Source organism: Periplaneta americana, chromosome 13 (genome assembly GCF_040183065.1).
Source record: "Periplaneta americana isolate PAMFEO1 chromosome 13, P.americana_PAMFEO1_priV1, whole genome shotgun sequence".
Lineage (NCBI taxonomy): Eukaryota > Metazoa > Arthropoda > Insecta > Blattodea > Blattidae > Periplaneta > Periplaneta americana.
This window is the reverse complement of record NC_091129.1, coordinates 8,418,712-8,436,387: the sequence shown is the minus strand read 5'-3', so window position 1 is coordinate 8,436,387 and position 17,676 is coordinate 8,418,712. Positions and strand designations below refer to the sequence as shown.

Here is a 17,676-nt window from a genome sequence, read left to right as displayed (position 1 = left end):
CAAACGATAACAAAATAAAATGTTAACTTGAATATTATTTATATCGCTAAAGACCAATAACAAAATATAAATGATAACTTGAATATTATATATATCGCTGAAAACCAATAACTGAATACAGATGATAACTTGAATATTATTAATTTATACCTATCGCTAACAAACAATAACAAAATAAAATGATAACTTGAATATTATTTATATCGCTAAAGAACAATAACAAAATATAAATGATAACGTGAATATTATTTATATTGCTAAAGAACGATAACAATACATGGATGCCAAACATGTGCTCACTATAGCGCAGACATTACCATCTCTACTTCCTCCACCCCCTATCCATCCTTATTGAAGCTCTATCTTGGTACTGTAGACAGTACCATTTTCAAATATTCTGTAAACTGCTCGCCACTGAATGTTTATGTTCTGCAGGTAACAACTGACTAAACAGAATGAAAACAGAGTCGCGTTTCTATAGCAACTGGTCATTTGATGTAATAGCCCCATATACTCTTGATGTGAATTTTCTATAGTCAATTGATGCAACTTTCGTTATTTTTATTATTTCAGACGTTGCTCAAGAACGAGAAGTTGAGGGTGATTTGTTATTAGGAGATCTTGGACATGGTTTACCTTTCCGAGCTGGTGCCTTTGATGGTGCAGTAAGCATCAGTGCTCTACAATGGCTGTGCAATGCTGACAGAACATCTTACAATCCTACCAAACGATTGTACAAATTCTTCAGCTCCCTTTATTCCTGCTTGGTAATTGCAACAAATTATTATCAAGAATGTTTCAGTTGTTAATTACTAAAGTAGTTCTTTAAATAAACTGCAGTACAATTTATACAGTAGAACTTCTTTTATATGTTTACACTTGTATGTGTTTTTCACGCTTATTCGTTTTTTTTTTTGAAGTCACAGAGAAATTCCTATACTTTCTATGTTAATTTCTTTCGGATGTATGTTTCCTGTTTATTAATTTTTTTACACTTATATGTTTATTTTAAACCCCAGATGATACAAATCGTCATTTATACGTTTGAAATCAGTTTTCTCAAAATTAGGTTCACTGTGAAAATGTCACAATGAAAATTAAACATAACCGCAACATAAACACAGAAGTTTGCGGCCAGGCTACCAAATGGGATCATTCACAATGTTTCACATAAACATTGCCGTTAGACATTAACATGGAAGTATGTAAACTCCAAACTTTCATGCTTATGCTTACGTGATTTGCAAACAGAACACAATCGTGGAACGCTGAAGTATACAACAGAATATGAGGAAATGGCGTCGTTGTTATGTTTCCATGGTTACCAAGTATGTTTGCTGTTCCCATCGTGAATGATGTAAGATTTCTTGATTTTACCGTAACGTTTATATTCTTAAGTTAACACTTACATTATGTTTAATTTTCATTGTGAATGAGCGTGAAAATACAGTATGTTTTTATTGTTAAAATGTGGCCCACTTCCAAATTCGTGGTAATTCAAGCTATCCTGCTCGCATCCAACAATAGTGTGCATTTTAATGATGCTGTTATTGCTTTAGAAACAATGAAACAAATTATGGCACAGTTACCACAATTTGAGGGCATGATTTATTCCTTAGAAACAAGCAATCCAAAATAACAGACTTCTTTGTGTGTGTGAAATGGAAATCGCACAATAAGAACAAGGTAAATCCATTATGTACAATTTTTTGGATTGGAGTTTGAAATTTAGTATATCAGTCAGGTTTGGCTCTAAGCAGCTAAGATTTCTTACAAAGAATCTTACATTTTTCAAGAATATGTGTTAGGAATTTGAGTACTGTATTATAGACTCAGAGATGGCTTTTAACCATGAAGTTATAAATTTCTCTTGCGAAAATTTTACTGAATTAATTTAACTCCTCTTTTCCATATAGTCTTCAAATGCCATTTCAAATGTTGTTATTGTAAATTTCATTTCAGATATACGTTTTCTCACGTATGCTTTTTCCTCAGGCCCTCATAAAAACGTATAAATTGAGTTTTATTATATTGTATTTACTTTACCATTATGTGAACGTTCTGCTGTGAATATGTATCATGATTAGTGCTCGGATATATATGCACTGAAATATCTAAAATATGCATGCAGATATGCACTAAAAATGTTGAAAATATGCACTAATCAAATCTTGCAACTGTGCTGTGGTTGGTTTTTTCTAACACTTCGCATGAAAGTAAATGAGGTTTGCTGGGTTCTTTTGGACATAATTTACCCACTATGAAGTTCGCTATGTATCTGCCACACGAATCTGTTGATTCATCAACCAAAATCCATACGCAGTTCCCTCCTATGTCAGACCGTATTGAATCCAAGACAGAAGCATGTAGTGAAAGTAAATAATTTTTCCTAAGAGTGGATTCATCCGGTGTCCTCTGATTTAGACAATATTTTTGAAGAAATGATCGTAGATGTGGATTATTTAATTTATGCAGCGGAATGTTCTGCATACAAAAGCTTTACAAAGGTTAGCGGAAAATGTACTAACTTCAGACGGTGATTTCGCCTGAGTTAAAAGTACCTGTTGTGTGTTCTTACCCTTTCGTTTTGACAAGAGATGTGCAGTTGTTTGGAATGCTGTTCTAGTTAAAACTTTTTCTCGCATTTCACAGTCTTCTCACATACTTGACAATACACTACATCACCGTAACTTGAATAGTCACTATTGCCTGAAATCCACTGTTTAATTAAAAAGGATTTAGTGGACTTATCTTTAGGCATTTTTAGTTTAATCTGACAGAACACCGCATAAACTATTAGTAGATGAAAAACAAGTCAACAGATGAACACCTGTCGTCCTGTCGACACAAACTTTGAGAGGATACTGCATTGAGAAAGGAATGTAAGAAATTCCTTTTGTGAAAAAGGTCTGCAACATCCATCTATTGTGAGACTGGAAGTATGGTCCCGTTAACATTTCACTTGAAATAGGAAGGTTATTGTGGTGCCAAGGGATTTTCGACATACAAATTCATTACTAGATTTACAGTTTGTTCAGAAATGTCAGATAATTGATCATACACATACTAAATAAATGCCTAAACATGCACTAACCCTCAAAATATGCATTTGCATATGCACATATGCATTTTCGAAAAATCTGGGCCCTAATCATGATCATGGTAGGATGCTAAAAGTGTGCAGCGAAGAACCAAGTAAATAAGAAAATTAAATGATATAGCATAGAGGATCAAATCAGCGGTGGACATTGAAGAGTGGGAAGGGGATAGCATTCCTGTTCCCTGCTTAATCCAAACAGGTTCCAGTCCCAAGAAATTTGGACTAGTTTCTGGTTTCTACTGTACATAATATTAATGAGTGCATTATTATTACAGAGCCGATCAGCAAGAGCAGTATTCCAGTTTTATCCAGAAAACAGTGATCAAATGGAACTTGTCACATCTCAAGCCATGAAAGCAGGCTTCTATGGAGGCATCGTTGTAGATTTCCCCAATAGCACAAAAGCAAAAAAATTTTTCTTGGTTCTCATGACTGGTGGAGCAGCTCCCTTGCCGAAAGCTTTGGGTGATGCCAGTGAGACGGAAGGAGTTTCATACACCAATAAGAGGTAAAGCATCAGGCATATATTCAGTTTGTATTTATATCAGAGCTGTTTTTCTGTAGAAGTGTGCCAGAATATTGTTATAGAATCTTTCTTCCAAATTGATAACATTGCATGCTCCTTGTTGGTAATGGTCATAAATGAGGAAGAGAATTTCAAAGATTTTGTTGCAATAATCCAGCTATTGCCTGTCCACTTTTGAGTCTGGCAGGTTGCTGTTAGTGAGGCGTTATTGCAGTGCATTGAAAGTGACTGAGAACTACACATCACACACATTTTGAAGATCTCTGATATATTCTCAGAACTGTGTTGTGTTTTACTATATTTACATTTATATAAAAATATATTGCTTGTCTATGCGGATGACGTGAATATGTTAGGAGAAAATCCACAAACGATTAGGGAAAACACGGAAATTTTACTTGAAGCAAGTAAAGCGATAGGTTTGGAAGTAAATCCCGAAAAGACAAAGTATATGATTATGTCTCGTGACGAGAATATTGTACGAAATGGAAATATCAAAATTGAAAATTTATCTTTTGAAGAGGTAGAGAAGTTCAAATATCTTGGAGCAACAGTAACAAATATAAATAATACTCGGGAAGAAATTAAACACAGAGTAAGTATGGGAAATGCCTGTTATTATTCGGTTGAGAAGCTTTTATCAACCATTCTGCTGTCAAAAAATCTGAAAGTTAGAATTTATAAAACAGTTATATTACCGGTTGTTCTGTATGGTTGTGAAACTTGGACTCTCACTTTGAGAGAGGAACATAGGTTAAGGGTGTTTGAGAATAAGGTGCTTAGGAAAATATTTGGGGCTAAGAGGGATGAAGTTACAGGAGAATGGAGAAAGTTACACAACACAGAACTGCACGCTTTGTATTCTTCACCTGACATAATTAGGAACATTAAATCCAGACGTTTGAGATGGGCAGGGCATGTAGCACGTATGGGCGAATCCAGAAATGTATATAGAGTGTTAGTTGGGAGACAGGAGGGGAAAAAGACCTTTAGGGAGGCCGGGATGTAGATGGGAAGATAATATTAAAATGGATTTAAGGGAGGTGGGATATGATGATAGAGACTGGATTAATCTTGCTCAGGATAGGGACCAATGGCGGGCTTATGTGAGGGTGGCAATGAACCTCCGGGTTCCTTAAAAGCCAGTAAATAAGTAAGTATATAAAAATATATATTTGAGCAGTTATGTGTGGAATATAAGAACATGAAGTATTTATTTATACTTTTTTAATAGATAAAACTACATGTCATACACACATTTGGAAGATCTCTAATATTATTTGGGATACTGTGAAACAAGTTCAAAGATATATTCTCAGAACTGTGTTGTGTTTTACTATATTTACATCTCTTGAAGATCATAGCTAATGAGAAATGGGGATCAGATATCACGACATTGCGTCTGTTTTATAATGCTTATATACGATCAAAATTCACCTATGGATTTGAAATATGGGGAGGAGCATCAGCAACTCATCTACAAAAAATTTCTGTTCTTCAAAACTCAGCCTTAAGATTATGCCTAGGAGTACCACAAACCACATCAACTGTTGCCCTAGAAATTGAATGTAATATTCAACCAATCAGACACTATATATTACAAAAGAATCTAAAAATACATTTAAAATTGGAAGCCTCATCCAGATCTCAGATGTTCTTCAAACTGTCAGATGATATCCTGTGTAATTTCTATAAAATAAGAAAAAGAAGAAATATCAATCTATATCACAGACACACTCATTGCTAAAACTCCAGTTGTGAACGAAATTTCTCCAAGGAAATGGGTGATTCCAGAACATAGCATACAAATTCCAGGAAATCATTCCGAAAATGATCCTCCATACATTCTTAAGTTAGATGCCATGGAACTACTCTGCAGCACATATAAGAATCACCTTCAGATTTATACCGATGGAAAGATGTGGAACACATTCTTCTATACTGTTCATCCATAAACCACAAAAGAAGTAAATTAAAATCATCAGTACCAGTTGCAGAAGACACAGCCCTGCAGTCTATATTGACTACACCCCAACTCTGGCTACTAGCAACAGGCATCTATAATGAACACCGATCAAAATACCCCTCATTTCTCATGAAATACAAAAACTGAATAGACTATATTGGACTTTATGTTGTCAGCAAACAACTGGATTGATCTATATAATAGTTATTTATGGTACTTGTGAGGTAAGTGCATCTTTATTGCACGAGTGGAAAGATTTAAGCACGAGGCGTCAGCCAGGTGCTTAAATTACACGAGTGCAATAAAGATCACGCTCACAAGTACCATACGTAATTTTATCCATGACCAAAACGAAAAATTATGTTTTATAAAAGAAAATATGTTGAAAATAAGTCCTCATGTAATCACATACCATGGCATGGATTTTAGAATCAATACGTTACTAGGTAGGTCATGATGTGGGAGGCCATGATTAGTAAAGAATGGTATCTAAGGCGTTGGATAAATAACAAATTATAATTAATTATATAATTTTAATATATATTTTTTCACTTTAAACGTGTATTTTCGTCTTTTTGAAGTTTCAGGGATTATTTAGAAGTGTTCACGGAACTAATGTGAATAAAATAATTTCACATTTTACTTCTGTAAACTTAAGAGGAATATTAAAACTTAATTAATCATCGTGTCTGTTTAGCTCAGTTGGCTAACGCGTGTTGTTTTAAAATCCTATAAACCCAACTTCGTAGGTTCAAGTCTCCTGGCATCCCAAAAGGTAAATTATTACAAAATTTTAAAAAGATGCATATTAGATATGGATGTAATGTACAAATTACGACGTAGCAGATAGAGAAAAGAGAAGGAGATTGAGTGTATGTATATTTAAGAAATGGTAATAAAGAAGTAGAGGTAGTGACATCTACCAACTAATATATTAACTTCTTGAGTAATAGTTCAATGGAAAAGTATACGTGTGTACCCGGGTACTAGGAAAATACTAATGAACTGTGAGATAAAGTTCAAACTGTGAGGTAAAGTCTTTATCTCACTAGTGAAATAAAGTAATGTTGAATAATAGCCTACTTTACAAACGCAAAAGTATTTAGTAAAGGCATGCTTTTCGTTATGGTCATGGATAAAAATATATATTTGAGCAGTTACGTGTGGAATAGAAGAACATGAAGTATTATTATTTATATTTTTCTTAATAGATAAAAGACAGTCTAGGACAAACATTGCTGACAAAATTATAATTCCAAGTTTGATAAATAAGGGTCTACAGCTAATACCACACTCGGCAAAGTTTCTTCTGCAAATACTGAATTGATGTTTATATTCTAAGATGGAAGAACAGTTGGGAGAAGAGCAGTTTGACTTCAGAAAGGGAAAAGGTACGAGAGATGCAATTGGACTGCTACGAACAATCGGTGAAAGATACCTGAGAAGAATAAAGAAGTGTATTTAGTATTTGCAGACCTAGAAAAGGCGTTTGACAGAGTGGATTGGAATAAACTGATAGGCATCCTAAAAAAAATTGGCGTGGATTGGAAAGAGAGGAGGCTATTCAGTAACCTTATGTCAGAATAGGAGAAGAAATGTCGGAAGGAAGTGAAATAGGGAGAGAGGTACTTCAAGGATGCCCTTTATCACCTACCCTGTCGAGTATCTACTTGGAGGGTTTAGTGAAGAACTGTTTTCAGAACATAGGAGGGATAATAGTAGGAGGAAGAAGAATAAAGTGCATAAGATTTGTTGATGACATGGCGTTGTTAGCAAAAGAAGGGATATGTTACTGGAGCTAAATGATAGCTGGGAGCAGTATGGGATGAAGATAAATGCAAATAAGACGAAGGCCATGGTTACCAGAAGAAAAATTAAGAAGGTAAATGTCCAAATACTAAATGAGGCAGTAGAGCAAGTGGACAGATTCAAATACTTGGGGTGTACTATAAACAGTAACATGAGTTGCTGTCAGGAAGTCAAAAGGAGGATAGCAATGGCAAAGGAAGCTTTTAGTACAAAAAAGGATCATCTTCCGCAGACCCCTGGAAAAAGATCTAAGAGAGAGACTAGTGAAGTGCTTGGTGTGGAGTGTGGCATTGTATGGGGGCAGAAACATAGACATTACGATAAAGTGAAGAGAAGCGAATAGAAGCATTTGAAATGTGGATATGAAGAAGAATGGAGCGTGCGAAATGGACAGACAGAGTAAGAAACGAAGCTGTATTGGAAAGAGTGGGTGAAGAAAGAATGATGCTGAAACTGATCAGGAAGAGGAAATGGAATTGGTTGGGTCACTGGCTGAGAAGAAACTGCCTACTGAAGGATGCACTGGAAGGAATGGTGAACGGGAGAAGAGTTCGGGGCAGAAGAAGATATCAGATCATAGACGACATTAAGATATATGAATCATGTGTGGAGACAAAGAGGAAGGCAGAAAATAGGAAAGATTAGAGAATACTGGGTTTGCAGTGAAAGACCTGCCATTTGGCAGAACACTATGTATGTATGTATGTATGTATCCCTCAAAAATGGAAGATTTCCAGATTAGTATTGCTATCTCTTGGTTGCAAGGAATACTAACTCTTTATGAATGGTCTAACATCAGGAAGCATCGTGGAGGCTAAATATATTCCATCAGAATTGTTGTGATTATTGTTCTGGTTTTACAGCATTTTCAAAACTTAATTTATTTCCTACTAGTCATACCCGTGTGCTCCGCTGCACCTGTTAGAAATGAATATAAAGTAATTACATAATTAAAATAAGACGTTTGATCCAGGGAACATTCGTGTTTGATAGAAGGATAAATCGTTTAATATGTTACTTAATTTAAATTGCTTCCAAATAATTAAAATGCGATCATTTTGGTCCAGAGACACTCATTTGGTGCAATGACAATTCCTTTAACATGTTTCTTAATTTTTATACATGCAACCATAGTTTAATGAAGATTGACATAGCTTTCGATTGTTGTTGTCCAAGGCCCCTTATAGACGAAGTCATTTTTTTTTTAATTCATTACACGGCCTTAGATGGCAGTTATTTTAATTTTAAAACTCATTTATCTCATTAAATATCAGTCCTATCAAAATTTTTCAAGGAATAAAACTTATCACAAATTATTTTTAAAGAAACTTTTGTTATGTAACATTTTTCACAAAAATCAATAATAAGGGAGATATTTCGATTTATTTAATTCAGGCCCCCTTATAACCCCCCTTTTAAATAAAGTATTTTGAATGCGATATAGCCTAAAATCTAAGTTACAACGAACTTAATTTATATTCCAATTTTCATCGAAATCTGTTCAGCCATTATCGTGTGAAAAGGTAACAAACATACAGACAGACATACAAACAAAAATTTCAAAAAAGCGATTTTCAGTTTCAGGGTGGTTAATTATATATGTTAGGACCAATTATTTTTGGAAAATCGAAAATTACCAGGAAAATTTCGGCTACAGATTTATTATTAGTATAGATTTAAAAAAATGAAGGTTAGACCGTTTTAGCGCACATGTTTTCAATTGTGCAAATGTCATTGATATGAAAAGGAGATTTTTATAAGGAAAATGTATTGTTGTAGTGATTCAAACATAGCAAAATGTTTTATCAGGAACTCAGTACTTTTAGAACTCTAAATTTTAGTAGAAGAATTATTTCAAAACCATTTTCTACTGCGATAATAGCATAGCTATCACCAAATAATATAAAAAATTATCGTATCTTGCATAATGGACTTTTTGGAGAAATGAAGAGAGGAATATGTAAATAATGATTCACAATTTTTATATCAATATTTTTCATTATTTTTTTTATAGAGAACAACTGAAAAAGATGAGAGGTAAACCGTTGAAGAAAAGTAGAGACTGGATATTGGAGAAAAAGGAACGCCGAAGAAAGCAAGGAAAACCAACCAGGCAAGACACAAAGTATACAGGCCGCAAGAGAAGTGGACGTTTCTGATTAAAATATGTATGTATTTATTTTGTACTTTATTATATAATATATTAAAGTCTTATTACAGTTAATAAAGCGTATTTTATTTTACATTGGGAATGAGAAAAGGAGAAAGTATAACCCAGTGTGCTGACTGATAAATTAATAAAAGAATCACTATTTAAATTCAAAAGTAAGTAAGTTTTCATATTCACTCGTGCAGTTAATATTCGTGATATATATAACTCCAAAACAGTAGTAGGCAGGGCTGCCAACAGAATTTAAGGGCCCCTATGCAATACTGTACTCGGACCCCCATTGAAAAAAGTAACAATTACAAGTTACCAGTTATTCTAACCATAACAATTATTTACAAAATAAATCAACGATAACCCCATACATACAGACGTGGACAAATTATTAGCAAAATTGAAGATTTTTATTACATATTTTTACAAAATATGATTCTTCAGTTTAGACTACAGTTGACATTTTTGCGTATTTCGAAATTATTAGCAAAATTGAAGATTTGTATTGTATATTTTTTACAAAATTTGATTCTTCACTTTGGACTACATTTGATATTTTTTATATTTACAAATAATTATTAGCAAAACTGAAGATTTTTGTTACATATTTTTACAAAATTTGACTCTTCAATTTGGACTACAGTTTACATTTTGGATATTTCCAAATTATTAGCAAAACTGAAGATTTTTGTTACATATTTTTACAAAATTTGACTCTTCAATTTGGACTACAGTTTACATTTTGGATATTTCCAAATTATTAGCAAAACTGAAGATTTTTGTTACATATTTTTACAAAATTTGACTCTTCAATTTGGACTACAGTTTACATTTTGGATATTTCCAAATTATTAGCAAAACTGAAGATTTTTGTTACATATTTTTACAAAATTTGACTCTTCAATTTGGACTACAGTTTACATTTTGGATATTTCCAAATTATTAGCAAAACTGAAGATTTTTGTTATATATTTTTACAGAATTTGACTCTTCAATTTAAACCGCAGTTGACATTTTTGCATATTTACAAATTATTAGCAAAACTGAAGATTTTTATTATATATTTTTACAAAATTTGACTCTTCAATTTGAACTACAGTTGACATTTTTGCATATTTCTATCTATTGTAATGATAGAAATATGCAAAATTGTCAACTGTACTCTAAATTGAAAAGTAAAATTTTGTAAACAGAATTATCATAGAAATCGTCAATTTTGTTAATAATTTGTCCACGTCTGTAGATACGAACTTAAAAATATACACTTCTATTACGTTGAAAACTTTTAGCAAAACTTCATATTAGCACAATATACTATATTCATAAAATATTATTCTTAAGGGGACACTCAACTATATTTTGGAACTTTTTTTCCTATTTGACTAATCTTTTTCAAATTTGGAGAAAAAGTTTAATATACACATGGAAAGTAACATGCAAAATCTCAGCTCATTAGATCCAATACTTTTCAAAATAAAAAATATTTCAATTTTTAATCAATCATTAATTGAAATATCACTTTTAATTATCATTTTTTATTTTTTTGCTTTGTGCATTTGACTGTGACTTCTCAATGAATAGGAGAAGAACTCTGCTTATTGATTTAGTTCTGTCACGTAAATTAGTGTAGAAATTTAATTTTTCATTTCTATGACACTTTTTCTCCAATTTTTAAGTTGAGTGTCCCCTTAAACACCTGTATTTTCTAACTTGCAGTCCAACATCAAACAACTCTCCTTGACTTCATTGATGCAAAATCATCAATTATATCATCAAAATTTAAAGACCTAGCAAGATCGCTCTCCAGACTAAGGAGGCCAAGGTTATTCAGTCGTTCTTGACACATTGTTTATATGAATACATTTTTATTTCCTTCATTTTGCTGAAGGATCTTTCAGCATCAGCAACTGTCACAGGAATTGTATAGAATATTCTAATGGTTATGCATATATTTGGAAATAAAGTATCCAGTTTTAATTCCCTCAGCTATTTAGGAGATTCATAGGTTTCAGTGGGGTTGGCCCTAAATTAGAGGCATGAATTGATTTTAAATATTTCGGGCTCATCACTGATCTCTTTATTAATATTTTCATAATATTTTTCACGCAGTCTAGCACCCATATTAATATCTTCCAATTTTTTCTGTCTCTCCTTGTGCTTCTCAGCTCCCGACTTATGCCTGTACTTGTCCATTGTGCAGTTAAACTATAACCAGTAACACTAATGAACAGAATTTACTAGACAAACGACAACGAAAAGACGAAAGTTTCGACACGAAACATACAATGTACTTAAAGAGAAACGTATCCTGTAACTTCGGTTTGAGAGAGTCCAGTAGCATATTGTGGTGGGCCAGCTGGGGTTTGGTAGTTAAAAAGGACAAGCCATTAAATAAAACGTGTTCAGTACAAGCGACGGGAACATAGTTCAGGCAAATGCCGGGGCCCTCAAGTGTTGTGTCGGTGAACGTTAATGCGAGAAACCGATCTTCTATTATATAAAAGCCAAATATATACATATGAAGTGGTAATTTGTATTAATTCTACTATTGTTGAATTAATATGTCAAATTTATGTAACAAATGTTTTTACAAAATTTTATAGTACCCGTATGTATCTACAAATAATTATTCGTGATTATAAAAAGTAATCAGACTCACATAATCTGACGGGCCCTTATTGCTCACGGGCCCATATGCACTCACCCCTTTTGCCCCTCCCCTTCTCAGCGGCCCTGGTAGTAGGTATATATCAAGAGCACCTCTCGTTACTTTTGACTAATATTTGTGTTTTATGAAACTTCACCTCAAAGTAGAATACAGAAAGTGGTTTTACAAAACACGGATTTCAAGAGTATGGCGAAAATATTTGGAACTGTTTTCTATTTTAGTTCGTATGGTATCACTGAAAATCCATCATTCTGAGTAAACCACTAGAGACATCTTGATGAGGATATTGCACCACTATGAACTGTGTATTGTACAGAAAGGCCTACACCAGCATTTCTCAAACTATGGTCCGCGGACCACCTGTGGTCCTCGAGGTCTGCCCTTGTGGTCCTTCAAAAAAGACAGAAGAAAAAATAAAATTCAAACGAATTGTGTATTACATTATAGCTGAAAATCTCAGAGATTGGAAATTACACATGGCAATCGCTTTCACTTTTTCGCCCAGTACTGACATTTTATGAAATTTATTACCCTACCCGTCTATCGACTTCCCACTCTGCTCTCAGCAACAAAAGAGGGATTTAAAGCACTATGAATGTGGTGTTTCTAGCCATATTTTCCCTGCACTTCTGGTGCTGCACCTGTAACCCAGCCAGGGACCACCCGAATTCATAACAGAGGACCAAAGTAACGAACCTTTTCATGTATTTATGACTTTAAATCTTTCTTATGTGGTACCTGCTGGTAGTTATCTATGTCTCTGTTAAATAGTGCCCATTATACATAATGAAAAACTGGCTTCGATCCAGATCTTTGAAAAGAAAGGAACGTGATGATACGCTTCATTTAGGCAGTGCTATTAGTTCAGAAGCTGTGTGTGAAGATATTAATATCAGTGATTCTAGTGCCATTAAAGAAATATCTAGTCATTGAAATATATGTAGGTCTAGAACAACTGTGTAAGAATCGACAGGCTCATTCATCTCATTATTGTGAGTACCAACATTTATTATTATTATTTTTTTTTTAGTTAGTAAGTTAAAGATTATCCAAACTCTAATAGCCTTGAATTATTTAAAAAAAACGAAAATGAATTTTCTTCTATTAACATTAACTTAATTAGCTAATACTAATATGAAATTAATTGAATTAAATTAATTTTAATTAATTAATTATAATTTAAAATATAAGTATATTGGTATTAAAATATGCTATACAAATGATAAATTTTCTTTCGAAGGGAATAAGAGCAAGGTGGTCCGCGGAACTGTTATGGCTTAAAAAAGTGGTGCCCATTTCAAAAAAGTCTGAGAAACGCTGGCCTACACAATCAAGAAAAGCAGATCATTTATATATTTACCATTTCATTTTATTAACATAAAACACGCGAACTGAACGATATAGAGGTAGTGGGCCTACTCATTGGTGCTAGAGGAACAATTCCAGGCTTCCTAGCAAAATTTTGAAAATCTCTTCCCCTCCCAACATCTATTTTAAAAGAAATAACTATTGCCACTATTAGGGGTTCTTAAAAATTTTTTAAAACCATTGCTATTATTTACCTTAATTATTGAACTTTTCAGGATTTTTCACTGTTGTAAACTTTAATTGCCTTTAACTGAACATTGTATTTAATGCATTATATCAATTTATTATTATCTGGTATGCATTGTGTACAGGCAACCTCAACATTTGAGGAAGCAAAAAATAAACAAAATAAGTTCATTAAAACTGATAATACAAATTATCCGTTTTTGTTCGAGTAACTGTTCACTACATCTCATCCATTAATGCTGGGTTGCAAGAAACCTGTTCCATAAATTGCTATTCTCTTGTTAAGTAACGGACCTTTAAACTATTCCAGTCTTTAAGTATAGGTCGTTGCAAATGTGATATTTAACGATCTGTTAGCTATTCCATCTTTAAACGGAAAAGATTCAAAATGACAGAGCCATCGTAGCCGGCGCAAATAATTCCATTATTATACGTGCGTGTCGCTATGGTAATTTTGTGTTTTTGGATAGTCATTGTTTTCAAACTTTGCACGTAGAAGACAGACATCAAATACTGACCTAGACCAACATGCAACGATTCTTGCTACAGATTGATAGAGAAGTAACCCTTCCTGTTTCGGTACATCTCATTCAAGTGTCCACTAGGGCTTTGAATTTTCATATGGCTACAGTTTATGCACCAGTAACGTTGGGAAAATTGTAAATTGAGAAGAAATCCTGTTTTACTGTTTGTACAGAATTCCCTTGAGGCATAGTAATGTATTGTTCTCTCATTCTTGCATTGCAGTCACACATCTTATTATTCTACAAACTGTAGATTTATAAACATGAATATGATCCACTATCACATTCTGAAACGCTCCAATTGCGTAATAGCACAAGGAAATTTAGTGCGTGCGATTTGTTTTCCAATATAATGCCCTATTTCATGCAAGAGAGCCATGAATGTGTCTTTCGATAATCTAAATCTAACCTTAAAATCAATATTATCGTATTCTTCTAGAGGATTCGATCTGTCTCTCAGTATTCTTGGTCTTGGTAGATGTTGCACCATATCAAACATAACCTCTACGTCAAACGATTCTATAATAGTAATAAAATTGTTGTTGTTGTCTAGTGCCTTGCATTTGGCAATGAAGCCATTAGCAGTCGTGCTTTCCAATACTTTTGAACTGTAGTTTCTTCTGATCTTAATGCTTCACAGGTCTTCAAGTAGTCTTCATTCATTTCTGCTGGATCGTTACACAGGACACATATGGGTGAAGCTGAGATACCTATTCTGTAGAGATGACTTGCTAGACAGTCATGATTTGTCAATAGTCTGAAGGCTGCAACTGCCGTTTTCCTTGGTCTCTGGGGGATTATATCTGGGTTGGAAAGTAGTGTAATCCATTTTTTGTCTTTAGCATTTGATTCTATTTCTTGTAGGTATGAATGAGAAAATTTTGTAGTGATCAAGCATTTTATTGAGGAATATGAGAAATTAAATTTAGATTTTTGTTTTATTGTTGTGCCTTTCTTAGCAAGTGTGTCTGCGGTTTCATTCCCCACGACTCCACAGTGTGCTGGAATCCATTGGAGACGGACAATCTTATTGACTTTTTGGAGTTGTGTTAACATTTTGTAGCATTCTCTTATTTTTGTTGACTTCTTTGTAGCATTTGAACATATTCCCTGAATTGCAACTTTAGAATCTGAAAGAATTACTGTCTTGTTATATTTATTTAAGGGAAGATTTAATAATTGTCGGAGAGCAATGTGTATAGCCTCTATTTCACCATCATAATTTGTTGTGTCTCTGCCAACAGAATGATAAAAGGAAAAATGTGTACATGTAACTCCAGCTCCAGTAAGGTTTTTCTGTGGTTGATCCATCGGTATATATGTGTAGCCATTCTTCTGTAGGGTATCTAGTATTGATCGTTTCCAGTGCTAGAAGTTTTTGTATTTCTTTTGGTGTGTCTGATTTACTTATTTCCTCTGTTAATTCCAAACTGAAGGTAGATTGCAATAATTCCAATGGATTTTCTCTTATAAGTAAATTTTCTCTGGTGTTAGGAATGTTCAATTTGGATTTAATCTGTGTTACCTTTTCTAGGAAACTACTACGAGTTTTAAGGATTGAAGAAGGGAGGTTCTTTTCTGTCCATTTAGAGTTTGGCAGTCGTAACATTTTCTCATGTTGGAGCAGTGCTTGTGCTTCTATTTTTGTTGTTATTGATGGGATCCGTGTTAAGGCAAGCATGGCATCAACAGGTGTGGATTTAACTGCTTTAAAATTGTTTTATTCACAAAAATTTCCTATACACACATGAATCTTGAGTTCATTGTGATATGTATATTACATTTTACTTACCTGTTTCTGCTGATAACATATCCACGAAATTACTTAATACTGTCAGATGCAAAAACAAGAAATATACGTACAATATGGCGGCTAACGATTCGTTAACAGTTTATAGCTCCGATTTTCGACCTATAGTTTACAGAGTGCTTTAAAGAACCGATAGCTTTAAAGTTCGTTCTTGCAATGCTTACTGACGCTAAATGAACAGTTACAGGACCAATAGCGTTTAACGAACCTATAAATGCTTTCTTGCAACCAGCATGAGACAGATAATTGAGATTTTGCTTATACTGGATCCATTATTCTCTTGACACTTAAATTACATTACAATCAACTTATAACATCATCGTGCAGTGAAACTTGATGAGTAACATAGATTATAGATTGCAGTGTCAGTTATTTTGAAAAATCACATTAAATGTGAAGCACAGGAATGCCATTTCATAATTTCAATTAAGAAACATGCCAAACGAATTATCTTTGCACCAAAAAGCGGATGCTCCCTGGACCAAAAATACACAAATTCAATCTTCTAACACGATTTTTTTTTAATACTTTCGTTTTAAGTTTATTTCAGCGATTTTGAAAAAGGTAAGAAGTGGCGTTCCTGTAATTCACAGTTACCCAAGTCACAAGTGGAACCAAGCATCATCTGTAAAAATAATTAAATGTGGTCAATGTCTGACACACTGCAAAGCCCAATTACGAATACAGAATTACACAATGTAGTAACATTCCATACAGCACAGTCACATTCACAATTAGTTGCACTTTGTGCAGAAGATTTTGAAATGTCTGTATCTTGTGCTGGAGTTTTTTTTTATTCTGAGCACCAATCTCATGTAAAAATATTTTTATAGTCTCTGTGTAGAGCATGAACATAATAATATTAGTACATACTATGTACTTTTATGAAAAATAATCTCATATTATTATCTCTTAAATATTCTGTATTAATGTACAACTTGCATAAAAAACTTCTTGTTCAATAATTTATCTCAATTATTAAGCAGTTCACAAAAGAACATGACACATTTCTTATGAAAGTACACTGCAATGCTGCTTGATGTACTGTGATAATGCATACGGTAAATTTTATTCTGAAAGTGTTCATTTTGATTTTAAACAGAAATAAATAGAAAACAATAACTGAAGGAATTGTATATTTTATATTTCGAGATCATGATTCTCGATTTTTTAAAAACAAATACTGGTATTGACTATAATATTGTCTATTTGGCATAAACAGTCATGGTGAGCAATTCAGCTGTATGTTTGTTTGTTTGTTTTTTTTTTTTTTCAAAATTAAATTCTATCCAGTCATTTTGAAGATCCAAACCTTTTTCCCAAAGGAAACTGTAACACCTGAAAAATAAAATATTGAACAATTATCTTTTTTTAATAAAAAGATGAAAATCTACATTTATATTGTGCAACATTTATATTTATACAGAAAGATAAAAAGAAATGGAAACACAATGAAGATTTCAGCAATAAGTACAAACAAAATTCCGGTATGCCAATAATTGTATCAACAGTAAACTATATTTTAGCACAGTACCGGTGTGTAGAATATTGTGAAAAA

At 33.3% G+C, this 17,676-nt stretch overlaps 2 protein-coding genes across 5 annotated transcripts in view; one reads left to right on the top strand and one right to left on the bottom strand.

Annotated features, from left to right (window-relative positions):
- Nucleotides 1–17,676, top strand: part of LOC138711718 (18S rRNA (guanine-N(7))-methyltransferase) — a 36,591-nt gene that overhangs the window by 6,315 nt on the left and 12,600 nt on the right. For 2 of the 3 annotated variants that reach the window (XR_011335431.1, XM_069842875.1), the window contains exons 4-6: nt 574–767; nt 3,376–3,608; nt 9,416–9,569. Coding sequence is in view for 2 of the 3 variants with exons in the window: in XM_069842875.1 (XP_069698976.1) it covers nt 574–767; nt 3,376–3,608; nt 9,416–9,560 (572 nt within the window). In the remaining variant the exon portion in view is untranslated. Of the gene's footprint in view, nt 1–573; nt 768–3,375; nt 3,609–9,415; nt 9,630–17,676 lie in introns of those variants that run through there. The other variant, XM_069842874.1, reaches the window with a different exon arrangement.
- The window catches only part of LOC138711717 (spindle assembly abnormal protein 6 homolog), a 43,432-nt gene continuing 42,747 nt past the window's right edge, over nt 16,992–17,676 (bottom strand). For both annotated transcript variants that reach the window (XM_069842869.1, XM_069842870.1), the window contains one exon: nt 16,992–17,456. In XM_069842869.1, coding sequence (XP_069698970.1) covers nt 17,412–17,456 — 45 coding nt within the window. In that variant the 3' untranslated portion in view covers nt 16,992–17,411. The remainder of the gene's footprint in view (nt 17,457–17,676) is intronic.